Here is a 16983-nt window from a genome sequence, read left to right as displayed (position 1 = left end):
ACACAGGCATCCTAAGCCTAGGAGATTCTTTACAGCCAATGAAGTGTTTTATACTGTTTAGAAGCGGGGAAAGAAAAAGATCCATGGGGAACAACATTCCCTGTCATGAGCGAAATACTTCCCCACTAACATTTACCAAAATAAAAAAATACAAAAAACTATTAATTATGTGAATACGGTTTTTAAATTCAATCTAATATCTGCCTTACACCTACTTTGTAAGCAAGTAATAGCATAGCCACAAATGTCCTTGCAGATGAGCAGAAATTGCCATGCCCTGATCTGCCACATCCATATGGTCACATATAGTCTTATGCCCGCCATCAGCAATGCCCCTCCATATCTGATAACTAGAGGTGTATCGGACAGCACTGCATTTGGCCTACCAAAGGAGACAAATTCTTTAAGTAGAACATCAGTGATGGTACTCCTGAAAAAAGAATTAAACTAAGCTGTAGAACTCAGTCATTTCTTTTAATATGAGACTTTTCTAGAGGAGACGGCGTCATTTAAAAAAGGTCATTAGTAAAGATATTCTACTTACAAACATTTTGGCCATCAGCATCCAAATATTAACGCTACAAAATGTGGGCTGCTAACTTCCACTTCTAAAATAAATCTGACTGCCTTTGCATATTTCTATGTGGCAAATACGAATCAGGGTTAATTTCATGATTAAAAGTTCTGAAAACATATCAGTATGAGCCTTATGGTAACGTTTTTTGTGGGTCTACCCGAGTGAACCATATTTAACAATAACTTTGGCGTGGGTTTGATGAAATACTAAAGGCTCAGTGTAAGAGGTTGGGGCTTCTCAGTGCAGGTCCAAGTTGAAAACTTGTTGGGGACTCAATAACAGACAAACCATGGTGGAATAATATCATTGTGAACATCTTAATGACCCAGTCTTAAACGAGACCTAAAGTGAAGCAAAACAGTATTTGTATATTATGGATGTGCATGAAGATACATTTACCATTCAGAACTCTAGCAGAGACAAAAGCACTTCAGTACTTTCGCAGATGAGGTGTGGATGGCTTGAATGATTAGAATATCATGCTAGAGAAAGGCAGAAGGCTTGGATGGGTGGAGAGAGAGGTCGCTGTCTTGATGCAACTTGTGACACATTAAGACAGTGAGGCTCAGAGGGCACCTCAAAGGTGCAATCTGGGTCCAAGTCATAATAAACCCAATCCTGGCATCAGTAAGGATTTATTAAGATGAGGTGGTTGCTACCAAACACCATAGGTTTCAGTGAAGCCATTATGTAGCTGGATAACTCGTAATAACCAGTGGCCAGTACATACCTTAAGGCGGCTTCCCTGTACACTTGCAATATCTAGTAACAGAACTAAACACCATAGGGGCATGCATATGTAGTGCTACATGCACTACGTGCAAGATAAACAATGGTGCAGGGTGTGGACCATTGGCCTCTGCTTCCATTGGCCTTCGCTTCCATTTTGGTTCACGACTCCATTTTGTCGAGTCTGGTTCGGTGCGTAAGGCACTGTTCTGTGTTTTTCCACAAGCTTCGGCAAGCTGAAGGGTGGGGTGTTTTTCTGCTCAACTTCGCTCCATCTGCCTGATATGAAGGGCGCTATTTACATTCCACGAGCTATCAGTTAGAACAACAGGGGGATGCGCCTGTACACAAGGAGGAATGCAAGCTTCACCTTGGAGCCCTCTTCTGGGAACTTGGCCCGTTCCGAGGAGACGTCTCGAAGGGTGAACAAGGTACTGCCGATTGCACAATTTGTAAAGGAGGGGGTCTTTTTCTAGAAAAGACTCCTGGGCGTTAGTAAATACCATAAAGGTTGGGGGCCTGGATGAACTGGTTTAGGAACTCTCTTCTGGGTTGGACGCAACGCCAGGAGGACTGATTGTCCCGAAAGAGGCTCCCTGTGCCAGCCGATTTGGGTTCCCCGGCTTTGTGTACGGCGGAGGGATGCAGACGCTCTTTTCGGTGAAGCTTTTCAATTTATTAAGTATATTGTGTGTGCGTGCGTAATATGCACTTATTCTTGCAGTCATTTTCATGCTATTGAGCATTGAAGTATAGTGTGTGTGCGCGCGTAATATGCACTTATTCTTGCAGTCATTTTCATGCTATTAAGCATTGAAGTATATTGTGTGCGTGTATTATATGCACTTACTCTTGCAGTGATTCACAGAGTGCTTATATTCTCACCATTATTCTTATGTTATTCTCTTGATATATATATGTATATATATTAGTGTGGTTAGCTTTGCCATATGAGAACTTGCCCCTTAAATAAACTTGATTATTTTACCCACTAAGGTGTCTGAGAGTGATTGCTTTACATTGTGCCTTAAAATATCCTGAAGTGCATAGTTTTGATATTCTGAAGAGTAAGGCAACACAAATTGGCGTAGTCATTTGCAGGATTCGAAAAAAAAAAAAAAGGGAAAATGCTTAATAAGATCAAAGCGAACTCAAAAGCAAGTTCTCATGTAGCAAATCCGGACATAGAAATACCGGGGTGGGAAACTGCCCCGTATAAACTTTTAGCTCAGGAATGGTCACGTTGTGCTGGTTTGAGTGAAAATTGGAATGTGTGTATGTCAAATGCAGAACCTGAAGATGTTCTTACATGTTTACAAAAGGTATCAATTGATAAGGGAAGGGAGATTTGTGCGTTGGGGAGGCGAGGCTGGATCTTGCTTTCTGCGTACCGAAAGTTGTATGAAAAATGTTTACAGTTACAAAAAGACCACGAGCAGCTGGAGAAGGAGTTAGTAGGAGCCCGAAATTCCTCTACCATGCTAGCTTGTCAAAATAAATTATTAAGTGATAAGCTTGAAATGTACCAGGTGGCTGCAGAGAGAACGGCCGTTAGAGTCGCAAATAAAAACACAAGAAACGAAGAGGGAAAGTTAATAAAAAGAAGGTGCATTTAGCTATCTCTCAGGCAGGATTAGCCTTTGACCCTGAATTTTGGGATGGAAACATCTGGGATACATCTGATTTTTCAGATGAGTCCGGGGGTGATAACTGTCAAGATGTTAGTCAGGGAAAGACAGAGCGCAAGAATGTTGTCCGTGCGCAGCCCATATATCGGTGAAAGTTACAGCATAGCCCAGCTAACCCTGGAGGGGTGATGTTGGATGCCATGGAGGATTATACACAGCAAGAACTAAGTGATGTGATAGACAGATTTCGACAGAGGTCTGGGGAAACCTTGCTTACGTGGATGGTGTGGGTGCACGATATTGGGGGTCAGGGGGTCCAATTGGATCACGGCGACGCCCCAAGGCTTTGTATGTTAAGTACAGACCTGGTTATCCAAAATGAGTTTAGAACTTATCCAGGGAATGGTCCCATGACCAATTTGTTAGAGTTAGCTGCGCAAGGGTGTGCTCAGAAGTATCCGACAGAGTCAGACTGGCCGCCTAATGATAAACCTTGGTATACTTTGAGAGATGCAGTACAGAGATTGAAGGAAGAAGGGATGAAAACAGCTATCTTTATGGGTAATGCCCATGATTTGATGAATGGAATTTTAAATGTGTCTGTGCGAAACCGGTTGATTAGGGCTGCTCCTCCTGCATATAAGCATGTCATCATGACTTTGTTAATTAATCAGACGGGTAAACCCATTGTCTCAGGTGGTAGAAGCGGTGCGTTAGTTAAGTGATTTAGGAGAATGGGCTAAGCCAGAGAGGAATTCACGGTCTGAGAATCGTACTGATAACAGGGTGACAAGGCGGGACATGTTTCAGGCCTTGCTGCGAGATGGGGTGACCAGGGATGAAATTGATGGGATAACCACCAAGGACATGTGGGAGATGTACCGCAAACGCGGTTTGGATAAAAAGGAGGGGAGCAGGAAAGGGAACAAGAAGGATAACAAAGTGGTGAACCAGAGAGAGGCAGGAGGGGAGGAGCGTGAGGGTGAAAAGGGAGAGAGAGGGAGAGAGCCCCACATGAGAGAGAGATCCCCAGATGATGGAGATTGGGAGGAAGAGCACCGAAGCTCAGAGGGAACCCGGAGCAGGGAGAGAGACCGGGAACTGACAGGCTCTGGGAAAACTCGAGGAAGAGAGTGGGAGAGGGAGCTGGTAAGCTCAGAGAGGTTGCGAAGCAGAGACAGGGAGGAGGAGTTCCCTGAGACTTACCGCAAACTGTATCCAGATCTGACTTGGGCAGACTCTGATGTGCGCAGAGTGAAAATAGATTAGGAAACAGGTCAAACTCCGGTGCAGGGATGGGCACGCAAAGATAACAGACCTCATGTCAAAGTAGAAATTTATTGGAAACGTGGAAATGTTCAAAAAGTTCGAGCCCTCGTTGACACCGGAGCGGAGGCCTCTTTGATTCATGGCAACCCAAGGAAATTCAGGGGACAGTACTTCACCATTACGGGATTGGGCGGAAAAGAAACTCCGGCAGTGCAGATAGTGGTTCCCATGAAAATAGGGGCACTTCCAAAGAGAGAATACACTGTCTTGATTGTGCCCATTCCCGAGTACATTATTGGAATTGACATTTTGAAAGGGATGACCCTACATTTGGAAGATGGATGTTATCAATTTGGTTCCAAAAGATTTATATCAATAGCCGCCGCAAGGGTGGGGCTGTTGAAGATTCCTCCGGTAACACTTCCCCAAGCTACTAAGGTGATTCAAATGAAACAGTACAGAATACCGGGAGGACATGAGGAGATTAGCCAGACTATACATGACTTACTGGAGGCCGGGGTAATAGTTCCCATCACCACTGCGTGGAATAATGCCCTCTGGCCTGTTCGTAAAAGTGATAACAGTTGGAGGATTTGCATTGATTATCGCCAATTGAATAAACATACACCTCCTCTGACTGCAGCGGTCCCAGACACCATTACCTTGATTGAGAACATACAGAAACACAGTGGGACTTGGTATGCCACCATTGACATTGCCAATGCGTTCTTTACGATACCAATAGCTACTGAGAGCCAGCCTCAGCTGGCATTCCAGTGGGCGGGGCGTCAGTACACCTTCTGTAGATTGCCCATGGAGTATTTACATAGCCCCACTATCTGCCACCGGCTGGTGGCAGAGCATTTGGATGAAGTACCAGTGGTTCCTGGAGTGCAAATTTCTCACTATATAGAGGACGTGATGATGCAGGGAGAGACACAAGAACAGGTGCAGATTCAGCTAGACAGGGTGGTGGAACATTTGCAGAATAAAGGGTGGGAGATTAACCCCGAGAAAGTGCAGGGACCATCTCAGAGCGTGACATTTTTGGGCATTCAGTGGAATCAGGGACACAGAGAAGTGTTGCCAAAAGTGAAACAAAAGATTAAGGAATTTGCAGTGCCGCGAAATCGGAAGGAAGCCCAGAGTTTTATTGGACTATTCGGGTATTGGAGACAGCATATACCCCATTTGTCTCAGATTTTGGCCCCATTGTACAAAGTTACACGAAAGAAAAATGCGTTTGAATGGGGAGAGCAGGAGCAGCGCGCGTTTGAATTGGCGAAAGACGCCATTCAGCATGCTTTGGATTTGTGGCCGATTCGAGAGGGAGACATTGAGTTGAATGTGACAGTCCAGGGGCAGTATGCTAATTGGAGTTTATGGCAAAAACAAGGAAGAAAGAGGGTGCCCCTGGGATTTTGGACAAAGAAGTTACCCGAGGCAGGAGAGCGATATACTCCCTTTGAGAAGCAGCTGCTGGCCTGCTATTGGGCCCTGGTTGATACTGAGCAAATTACACTGGGACACAATGTGATTTTAAGGCCTGAAATTCCCATCATGCAGTGGGTGATGAGTTCCCCTAAAACTCATAGAATTGGGCATGCGCAGGAAGCCAGCATTATAAAATGGAAATGGTATGTCCAGGACAGGGCACGAGCGGGTCCAAAAGGAACCGCCGTTTTGCATGAGCAGGTAGCGCAGGCTCCAGTGGAGAATTCCGAAATGTTGCATGATGTACCTTCAGTGTGTGAATCCCCAGTAGGGTGGGGCCAGCCGTTCGCAGACTTGTCTGAAGATGACAAAAAACATGTGTGGTTCACGGATGGCTCAGCAAAATATGTTGGAGCGAAAAGGCACTGGAAGGCAGTGTCCTATAATCCGGTTACAAAGAAGCTTTTGACAACTACAGGACAGGGAAGAAGTAGCCAGTTTGCAGAGCTTTATGCCGTGTATCAGGCTTTAAAACAAGAGCTACCCGGAAAATGTCACATTTATACAGATTCCTGGTCTACCGCCAATGGGTTAGCTACTTGGCTTCCCACGTGGCATGCACATCAGTACAAAATCCATAACAAAGAGGTATGGGGGAAGGAGTTATGGCAGGAGATCTGGGAAATGTTACCTCAAAGCACCGTGACTGTCTATCATGTGGACGCTCACTGTCCAACTGATTCATTAGACCGATGGTTCAATTGTCTTGCAGACGATCGAGCCAAGATTCAAGAGGCTGAAGTGGAGGCGCAGAATTCTGATTTGGTGGGAATGGCTAAATGGGCACACCAGAAATGCGGACATCTTGGAGAAAAGGCTACTCACAGGTGGGCCGAGATTAGAGGGATGCATCTTCCCCTAGATTTGATTAAAACAGCAATCATTGAATGTCCTATTTGTCAGCATGCACAGCACAGACCGGTCCCACAGGTGGTGAGAGGCCAGCTAGGCAGAGGTAAATTGCCAGGACAGATTTGGCAGATTGATTACATTGGACCAATGCCAGTGAGCAGAGGGTGTCAGTATGCCTGCACCGTGGTAGACACTTACTCTGGTTATCTCATAGCCTTTCCCTGCAAGCGCGCAACTCAGCAGAGCACCCTGAAAACATTAGATCTATTGAATCTGTACTATGGGGTGCCACTCCAGATTCAAAGTGATAACGCCAGCCACTTCAAGGGCAGACTAGTGCAGGACTATTGTGCACAGCACAATATTGAGTGGATTTTTCACATACCTTACTACCCACAAGCAGCGGGACTGACTGAGAGAATGAATGGGTTGTTGAAAGAACAATTGCGTAAACTGTCTGATGGGACACTGAAGGGGTGGAGGGATAATTTGTACGATGCTATGCAAATTTTGAACAACCGACCCCTTACAAATGCCGAGACACCTCTCATGAGAATGCTCACACCTGCTTTACAGATTAATCCGTTTACAACGAGCAATACCATTGTGTATTGGGAAACAGCTCCAGGAGCTTTGGCCCCATATCGAGCTACACCAGAATCTGCAGGACTTGACTTGCATGCTTTACATATGCATCGATTGAAGCCTAGAGACATCACACTGATTGAAACTGGGGTGGGAATTCAGATTCCCCCTGAGCATTACGGTCTGATCGCCCCTCGATCTGGGCTTGCCCTGAGAGGCATCCAAGTTTTAGGAGGCGTGATAGATGCAGACTACCAAGGCGAGTTAAAAGTCATTCTCTTGAACAGTGGTGACGCAGACCTAGTGGTGCAACCTGGTGATCGCGTTGCCCAAATTGTCATCATGCCGGTTTATGGAGGTGTTGTTAAGAAGGGGGAGCGCCCCAGCTCTTCTCACTGTAAGAGGCAAAGGAGGGTTCGGATCCACTGACAAGAACGCAGGGGCCAAAGTGTGGATTGAATCCCCAAATAACCCTCCTCAACCCGCTGATGTCATCGCCACTGGACCAGACAATGTCCTGGTAGTTATGCGACCTGGTCAAGACAAATGGGAACATGTTCCCGCTGACAAATGCTATTTGCGAGAATGATAATACGTGTTTTGTCCTTTTCAGATCATCCTGTGGAGTGCCCGTGCCAGGAGTGTGGTGTATGGAGCCCGTTCGGGAGACTCCACCGGGGAGCGGGAGGGGCTCAAAGCCCAAAAATTCAACCGTCAGCCGCAGATGCAGACGCTGCTGCATGAACCGAACAATGTTTGGATTCATCTAGCGCAGGAAGTGCTGAATATATCTCACTTCTGTATGAGTAACATGCAAAGCGTCCAAGATCTGATTACCACTTGTCTAGTGGCAGTGCCCACTCCTGCTGCTATATTATTGCACATCTTTAACAATACAAATCAGGATGAAATGGTGGATGTGAGTGACGTTCGCTCCCATCTGTCACTCTATGAGTACTGCCGTCATTGCCCGGTGGTGGGCAGGCGGTTGTGGAGGAACAGGACATCTATACTCACGTTTAACATCTCAAATGGGGATGTGTGCTATTCATTGACCTGTGATCCTATGAAAATAGGTAAATGTGCTCAGCTCAAATTGGAGAAAAGAGACAAAAACTTAACTGCTGCACAACGGACGTTGTGCCACTCACGGAATGACCTGACCTGTTTGAATGTAAATAATTCGATGTTTTGCCAGCATGTGGTGCCTGCTGCCAGCCACATTCAAAATGTTAAGTTGCCTAAAGGTTGGCTCTTTTCTTGTGGTAACCTTTCTTTTACTTATATTCCAGCCAATCTAACTGGAGGGCCTTGTGCCTGGTCATGCTTAGGCTTTCTCATGTTTCCTATGGATACTGCTCTACACCCTCGCTATACTAGAGACACTATTCAATTACCTACGGACTGTGATTCTGAAATTTCATTGCTTTCCAAAACAGAATATGTTAGTTTAGCTGGTTCTATCGTAGGGGTGCCAGGACTTGCAGTATATAATACCAGAGTTATTAATAAACTTGCATGTTTAGTAGTTAAGAATATTAACTATACATCAGCTGCCTTAGCTGAGCTGTTATTAGATGTACAGGGAATTAGAAGAGCTGCTTTGCAGAATGGCGCTGCTATTGATTATTTACTGCTTAAACACAACCATGGCTGCAGTGATTTTGAAGGGTTGTGTTGCTTCAATTTATCCGACCACTCCATATCAATCAACTCCCATATAAAGGCCCTGCATAAGTTAGTGAAGGGGGTGCAGCAGGATGTTGACAAGGGGTGGTGGGATTGGGCTTTTGGATGGCTGCCTAATTTAGGCCAACTGCGTTATATCTTTGGTGTAATAATTATCATAACAGTTCTTTTAATTTCGTTATGTTGTTGTATTCAGTGTATGCCTAACCTTCTATCTCAGTGTCGCCCAAGAGCCTTGCCATTTCAGCTTATAGGATATACTTAGTTGTAAGTTGGCCAAATGGTCCAAGGGTGGAAATGTAGTGCTACATGCACTACGTGCAAGATAAACAATGGTGCAGGGTGTGGACCACTGGCCTCTGCTTCCATTGGCCTTCGCTTCCATTTTGGTTCACGACTCCATTTTGTCGAGTCTGGTTCGGTGCGTAAGGCACTGTTCTGTGTTTTTCCACAAGCTTCGGCAAGCTGAAGGGTGGGGTGTTTTTCTGCTCAACTTCGCTCCATCTGCCTGATACGAAGGGCGCTATTTACATTCCACAAGCTATCAGTTAGAACAACAGGGGGATGTGCCTGTACACAAGGAGGAATGCAAGCTTCACCTTGGAGCCCTCTTCTGGGAACTTGGCCCGTTCCGAGGAGACGTCTCGAAGGGTGAACAAGGTACCGCCGATTGCACAATTTGTAAAGGAGGGGGTCTTTTTCTAGAAAAGACTCCTGGGCGTTAGTAAATACTATAAAGGTTGGGGGCCTGGATGAACTGGTTTAGGAACTCTCTTCTGGGTTGGACACAACGCCAGGAGGACTGATTGTCCCGAAAGAGGCTCCCTGTGCCAGCCGATTTGGGTTCCCCGGCTTTGTGTACGGCGGAGGGATGCAGATGCTCTTTTCGGTGAAGCTTTTCAATTTATTAAGTATATTGTGTGTGCGTGCGTAATATGCACTTATTCTTGCAGTCATTTTCATGCTATTGAGCATTGAAGTATATTGTGTGTGCGCGCGTAATATGCACTTATTCTTGCAGTCATTTTCATGCTATTAAGCATTGAAGTATATTGTGTGTGCGTGTATTATATGCACTTACTCTTGCAGTGATTCACAGAGTGCTTATATTCTCACCATTATTCTCATGTTATTCTCTTGATATATATATGGATATATATTAGTGTGGTTAGCTTTGCCATATGAGAACTTGCCCCTTAAATAAACTTGATTATTTTACCCACTAAGGTGTCTGAGAGTGATTGCACTTCAGGATATTTTAAGGCACAATGTAAAGCATAGTTTTGATATTCTGAAGAGTAAAGCAACACAGCATATCTGCTCATGCAGGTATGCCCTCACATGTATTACAATACACACTGCCTTAGGGCTCTTAAGGTCTGCTTTATGGGTGACATATATAAGACATGCAATGTATTTGGGCACTGCACACAGCATGTGTTCAACATTGTGTTTTCACAATAGTTTGCACTATTTCATGCATTCGGCGATGGCAGTCTGCATGTAAATATATATGGGTGTCTCTTAGGGTAGAGTAATACATACTGCAGCCCTTTCGGACCTTTGTTTGGTACCTATGCCATAGGTGTCAGGAGCACCATTAGTAGGGACTTAAGGGGTGCTAAAGAGTGTGCCAACTGTACACAATTGAGTATTTTGTTTTTAGGGGAAAGAACCCTGGCACTGGAGCCTGGTTATAAGACTTCAGTGCACAGAAAGGGTGGGGACAGCTGAAAAGAGAAGTCCATTTTCCTACACCTGGCCTGCTCTGATCTTCCTCAGAATGTGGGACAGAAGTGGTATAGGTGGGAAGAAATACAGGAGTCCTGATCCCCACTAGAGACTAAATACGTCTCCAAGTGAAAGCGGCCTTGGAACCTCAAACATGCAGAAGTGCTGACACTGAACGTTCTTGTGATGGTGAATATATCAAACCAAGATTCTCACCAGTTGCGGAAGAGACCTTACACTACCTCTGGGTGATCTGCAAAACATCAATTGTTGAGTTTGTCAACCCTGGCATTCATAGATTCCGACATAAGTTGCACAACCAGAGAAATGTCCTGGAACAGACCCCATGCCACACAGCTGGCTGCAGTACCACATGACAATGACCATGTAAGGGGGAGGAGGATGAGGGAGGGGGAGGGAGGGGTAGGGAGGGGGAGGCGAGGAGGAGGAGAGAGAGCGAGAGAGAGAGAAAGAAAGAAAAGGTGGTATGCAGCTGATCAATTTGTGGTTTGTGAGCCCCCACTGCAGGTCTTCTGCAGTTCACTCATATCTGGACCACTTCAGAGAGATTCCCGTGATGCTGCGCCCGCTGGTCCATCAGGTCCACATCAGTGCCTGCATATGCCAGCGGGCATGTTTTACCAGCAGGATGCAGGAGACCAGCAGTCTCAGAGTCCGTCTCACCAAAATCCAGGATGAAGGCTGAAACATCAGAATCTTAACCTGTATATCCTTGACCCAGTGATCTGGAGGACACACACAGAACTGCACAGTGTCCAGAATGGGAGTGTCTGAGAGGTAGTCAATTGTTAATTTGGCTTGTTGACAGCGCAGTCCTGAGAATGCAGGAGGTCCGCCACAATCTGGGGCGAGTGGCTTTCAACAACCAGTCGTCGAGTTATGGGGAAGACTAGAACCCCTGAACTCTGCAGATGGGCTGCAACCACTGTCATCACTTTCATAAACAACTAAGGGGCGCTGGTAAGGCCAAAGAGGAGCACTGTGAACTGAAAATGCTTGTGGACTACCATGAACCACAGGTAAAGTCTGTGGTCCGCCAAGACAGGGATGTGGAAATGTGTGTCCTGCAAGACCAATGCTACTATCCAGTCTCCAAGATCTAGGGCAGACAGGACATGAGCCAACAGGCCCGACTGGTGCCAAGGGTAAAACCTTCAGCAAAAATTTAGTTGGAGTACTGTCTGAACCTGTGGTGCCCAAAGGCACCCCCAGAGGGGTTGGCTTGCCCAAAGATGAGGTGCATGGTCTCAGAACTCTGTAAGATGGGGGATGCTCAGGCTCTGGGAAATTTGGGGAGGGAAGGACAGGACCCAGACTCAGGCTTCGCAGGGGAAGGAGTCAGAGCAGGCCTTGGAGTTGTGGTCCAGCTCCATGCACCACAAGCCAACTAAGCAGGTGTCCGTCACAGACATTTGCCTGTGACAGGCTCCACAAGACTTGAAACTCACAGGCTTCTTAGGAGCCATCCCTAAGGCACACTGGAAACAAATGATAAAACTAAATTAGACAAAAAGTCAAAGACAGTCAAAAAGTGACTAAGGCAGCTGTTCTGGATTGCGCTGATAGTGCAGAAAGAAAAAACTGATGTCTGCGTGCTAAGGTGGCACATACTGAGCACGTCACTTCCAACGTGGACGACACAAGCAGCCAATCGCCACCCCTACAGGCATGCAGAGGTACTGCTCAAGATTTATTTTCTGGATCTAGTCTGATACCTTAGGAATTTTCAGAGGTAAAGAATATGCAGCTAGAAGTCTATTCGAAACATGTCTTTTCAGGCAGTGACATTTCCCTTGCACAAAGAATCTTTGAGGTAAATTGTCTCAAAGAGATGAGAGGTCAATCTGGATCTGCATCTGGTGCTGCAGACAAAAGGAACAGACATCAGCATGCAGTAGGGGTGCCTATATGGGTCCCGCACATGGTTTCCTGAGCAGAACAGCTTCCGTGCAGAGCTGCACGGCACCACCTACCAGCACACAGAGGTACAACAAAGTTGCTGAATCCTGTCTGATGCCTAGGGAATACTCAAAAGGTCATGAATCTGATTAGAAGTCTATCAGAAATATGTGGCACCACTGTTGCATTACATTATCACACACCCTCTCTAAATATTTCTAAACATAATGCAACAATTTTGCTGATATTGTACACCAAATATTTTTCCTTCTGGCACACATCAGATATCAGCTTCACTTAGCTGTTACACAAGAGTTTCCACTGCATAAAAGAAGCTCATTACTCAAACACAGGTTAGGGTGGTCACCATGCATGTCTCAGAGCACTCACTTCAGTAAGTGCACTGATTTCATAATTTAGAAAGCAATAGCTTCTGCATAATAACTGAAACATTAGGTGTTGGCACACTTGGCACAACAGGCCCACTACATTTCCAATCAAAAGATCACCAAGTGAAGCTTGTATATCTTTGGGTTGCTTGAGACGGGCCTATGCTGCTATTTCCTGGTCACAGTTGATCTTTGAAGTCTTGACACTCACTGCTGCTATGTTGGTCGAGCACAGCTTCTGGGATAGATGATAAAGACCTTAGATCCTCTTGGGACTCAGATGGAGTGAAGCTGAAAGCTGCATCATCACCTGCCTATTTCAAATGAAAAATCAAGAATTAGAATAAAACAAAGACAAACACTAAGCAAAATACATAATAGAAACCTATTTTTGACTAACTGCAAGCAAAGTAGGTGATTTGGGTTGTCATCAAGTATTTCTCAATGCAAACACACAGCACATTTAACTGCAAGCACCACCTACAATGCACTTTGTTTAATTTGGCAAACTTCTACTAAGTTACCTGTCAATGGCAATGATGCCTCATAAGCAGTAACACCTCATGTACCAGATAACATCTGAAAATGGAGCAATGAGCTGCCTTAGTTACATGAAGCATTAATACAGATTGAGGGTAAATTAAAACGGGCCAACAACTGACAGTGTTTAACTCTTCAGAGCCAAGTTGGGTGATCAAAAGGAGGGAGGCCACAGACCTGGTTGAAATTTTGAAATTAATACCACACAGGTGGATCAGCACTTTGAGTCATATCTTGGTGCCTCTAGGAACATCTGCCTCTTAGCAAATTCTGTTAAGCCAATGTGTTTATTACTTTGTTTTAAGGTTGTGATAGATGACTGATAATGCCAATAATGTGCATTTTAAACGTACTGTGTAACAGTCCACAAGTTGTAATATAAGTTTTCCATAGCACTAATACACTCACAGGAGCAACCCCTGTGGTCACCAAAGTGTGCCATTAAGCTATATTTCTTAGAATTAACATTAATGAGCACTGGTCACATCAAACATAGAAGAATCTGATCTTTGCTAAAACTGTTTGCAAGCCTTAGCTGGTGCCACTAAGCCGATGCATGAAGCAACAGGATGCAAAATATAAAGAAATATAAAAAGAGAGAAAAAGCTTAACTATGTTCTCATTCAAAGACAGTCTGTCAAATGTGTATGTTGTAGAATCAAATTTGTGGTCCTCGTCTAATCTTTAAAGGACCCCCAACTCCACTCTTGAGTTGTCGTTCCCCCCCCCCCCCACCACCACAGAAAGAAAACACAAAGAAAAGATGTTATCCATTGTTAAATGCTTCCTAGAACTATAATTTTCCCTCTGAAAGATATACTCACAAGATTGTTGTTCTCCCCTGTAGGGGACTCGGTAGCAGAGTAGCTACTTATGGAGAAAGTTGGTGTTCTGAAATCTAGGTCTCCTTTGGAAGATTCATCTCCATTGATGAAGAAGCTTTGGTATGCCTCAAGTTCTGACGCATCTCTGTGAACAGCAGATTTAGCCAACGTCATTTCCATGTCCGTGCTGTGGACTGCACTAATCTCAGAAAAGGGAGTGGCTCTGTGGAGGCTATGATGGTGTTCAATACTTGATTCCTGCTTCCTGACCACTTCTGGAGAGTCCCATGAACTCATATCAATTAAGGTGGCTGTATAGTCTTTACGCTCATCTATAGAGGTATCACCTTTATGGAAAAAGCTATCAAAACTGCCTTTTGGCAATTCTCTGCGCTCCTGCAGGGTCTGGATTTCTTGTCTCAGGTGGGAGAGTTCTTCATCTCTATTAGCGATCTCAGACTCCTGCTTAAGCAATGTCTCTTGCAGATGTTTAATCTGAGTCTTCAGGTTCTCGATGTGAGTTAGCAAGTCAGTCACAGCAGCCTGCTTGTCCTACAACAAAAGACAACAGCTCAGTAACTTAGTTTATAAATAAAATAAAAATGTAATAAAGGACATGCAGTTTGGCACACTTACCGTATAAGATTTATCCTGGACATCTGGGCAATATCCACTACCAAACAGGAGAATGTAAACATACTCTACTCATTCTACTCCTAAAAACCACAATTTCGTTCAATATTTAAAGTAGGTTTTGCATAAAAGAGTAACTTTTCCTCCTCAAATCTACCCTGGGGCTTGGTCCTAATTCATCATTTAAGACTTTTTAGACCCATCATTAGGATTAAACATTGAAAATGTACTCAGGGTTTTTAAACCAACTCTCGCTTATACAGTGGCCAAATCTAAATTCACTAATTTACTTGAGGCCTCCATGAAACCAAAATATCAGGTGGAAACTAGATCTAACATTAGCTACTTTCTAACCTGATTTCCAACATATCAAGAGGCCAGATGTGCTAAGGACTACACATTTGTAATATACATGAAAATACAAAGGAGCAACATGAATGAATTTTTAAATAAAAGGCACTTAGCATGTCCAAGGAGTGGGAATACACAATTTCAACAGGATGCCACAACAGCTTAAGAAATGGTTTTACTTAGCTTTCGCTCTACTGAGTTGAGGACATTTATAGAATACGCTTCACAAAAAACACTTGAAAACGTTTTTTTGCTATTTCAACACCTCACCTTAAAACTCGCAGTGCCTCTCAAATTTAAAGAATCTAGAACCAAATGTATCAGACCAGGGGAATACCAGGAGACATTCTGCTGTCAAGGTCCTGAACCTCAAGGTGCTTGTAGTTATACTACAGGTGTCATCACAAAGGTCCTACTGCGTCCAAGATACTGGGCAGCTATTCGCTGATACAAGTGTCATCACAAAGGTCTGTGTGCCTCTATGATGCCATCTGAGTGGAAACATATATATAGTTCTGGAACTCTCCAAGTCCCTTTTTCTGTTAACATTATTGAATATATCCGCTACATACCATTCATTATTAGGTAAAAAAAAAATCTTGTTCAATAGTCAGACCCCTCTCATACCCCAAACTCCTCACCCTGTATAATGTTATACACTGAAAACTTTAAAGTTCAAAATGTATGAAAATAAACAACATTGGTCCTCCTAAATTTAAAGAGTAACCACGCAGTGGACATCACAAAAAAAATAAAAAAATAAATAAAAAAAATCACTTGCAAGGCAACTTGTGGAGTAGTGAAATGTGTGACCCACTCAAGGTAAAGAGTTCAAGATCAACTAGCTCCATAATCCTAATAAACCATGTGTCTGTCTGAGTCACATCACAAACTTCAGAGTGTTCCCCCAAATCTGTGACAGCACAGTATTCATGTATGCAGCACATACCAAATTCTTACCAACCAAATGTTAACATGAAACAACCTGCGACATTCTTCACTTGCCAGAATCCCACCACTGCCTAACCTCCACCAGTAGGTGTGTGCTCAACTCTACCCCTTTAGAATCAGTGGCATGCCCATAGCTTCCAACAGACTGATCACAGGTTATTTGAGGAGCAGAAGACTGACCATATGTGTAAACCATATATACTACGTTCTGCCACCGGATATGTAAACATGTCCCTGTGTTTCTGAAATCTCCGCAGCAGAGCCCAGAATTTAACTGCTTGAAATTAACAGGGAATACATATCACCTGCAGAGAACAGGTTGTTTGTTATATTTTTTCACACCGGAATGACCTGAAAATACATTTTCTTTAACACCCATCATCTACATATATCTGAGCTATCCAAAAGCCTACAGGTAGTTGAACTCAGAACCACCCTCTTGGAAACTTAGGGACATATGTATGAACACATTTTCCCATAGACGCAGAATGGGTAAAACCCTTTGATACATCTGGCCCTTAGTTTTTCTAACTGGGGAAGTTCTCTAGTAACAGCTATTCACTTTTTAGGGTCCATCAATCCGTGAGATGAATGTCACACAGCCTCTCAAATTTGAAGCCCCATTCCCCCATTCTTGAAAAGCTAGCAGAGTCAAAAATAAAATGAACATTAGTATGAATGGGGGTGTAAAGTCCAGAGAAAGCATCCAGACCCCTATACGTAGTTTCATTAAACCTGGTGGGCATTGGAGTCTTTCAGTTTTTGGAAGCCACATTATCCGTTTCAGCATCCCCCAGAAGCAGCATACTTCAGAAGTTAAA

General features: G+C 44.2%; 1 protein-coding gene across 1 annotated transcript in view; it reads right to left on the bottom strand.

Annotated features, from left to right (window-relative positions):
• The window catches only part of LOC138285504 (pericentrin-like), a 542361-nt gene that overhangs the window by 303216 nt on the left and 222162 nt on the right, over positions 1-16983 (bottom strand). The window contains exons 14-15 of the mRNA XM_069225495.1: positions 14228-14779; positions 13075-13177 (exon numbers count right to left, since the gene is read on the bottom strand). Of these exons, the coding sequence (XP_069081596.1) occupies positions 13075-13177; positions 14228-14779 (655 nt within the window). The remainder of the gene's footprint in view (positions 1-13074; positions 13178-14227; positions 14780-16983) is intronic.

This window comes from Pleurodeles waltl, chromosome 3_1 (genome assembly GCF_031143425.1).
Source record: "Pleurodeles waltl isolate 20211129_DDA chromosome 3_1, aPleWal1.hap1.20221129, whole genome shotgun sequence".
NCBI lineage: Eukaryota > Metazoa > Chordata > Amphibia > Caudata > Salamandridae > Pleurodeles > Pleurodeles waltl.
This window is presented reverse-complemented; position numbering and strand designations above follow the sequence as displayed.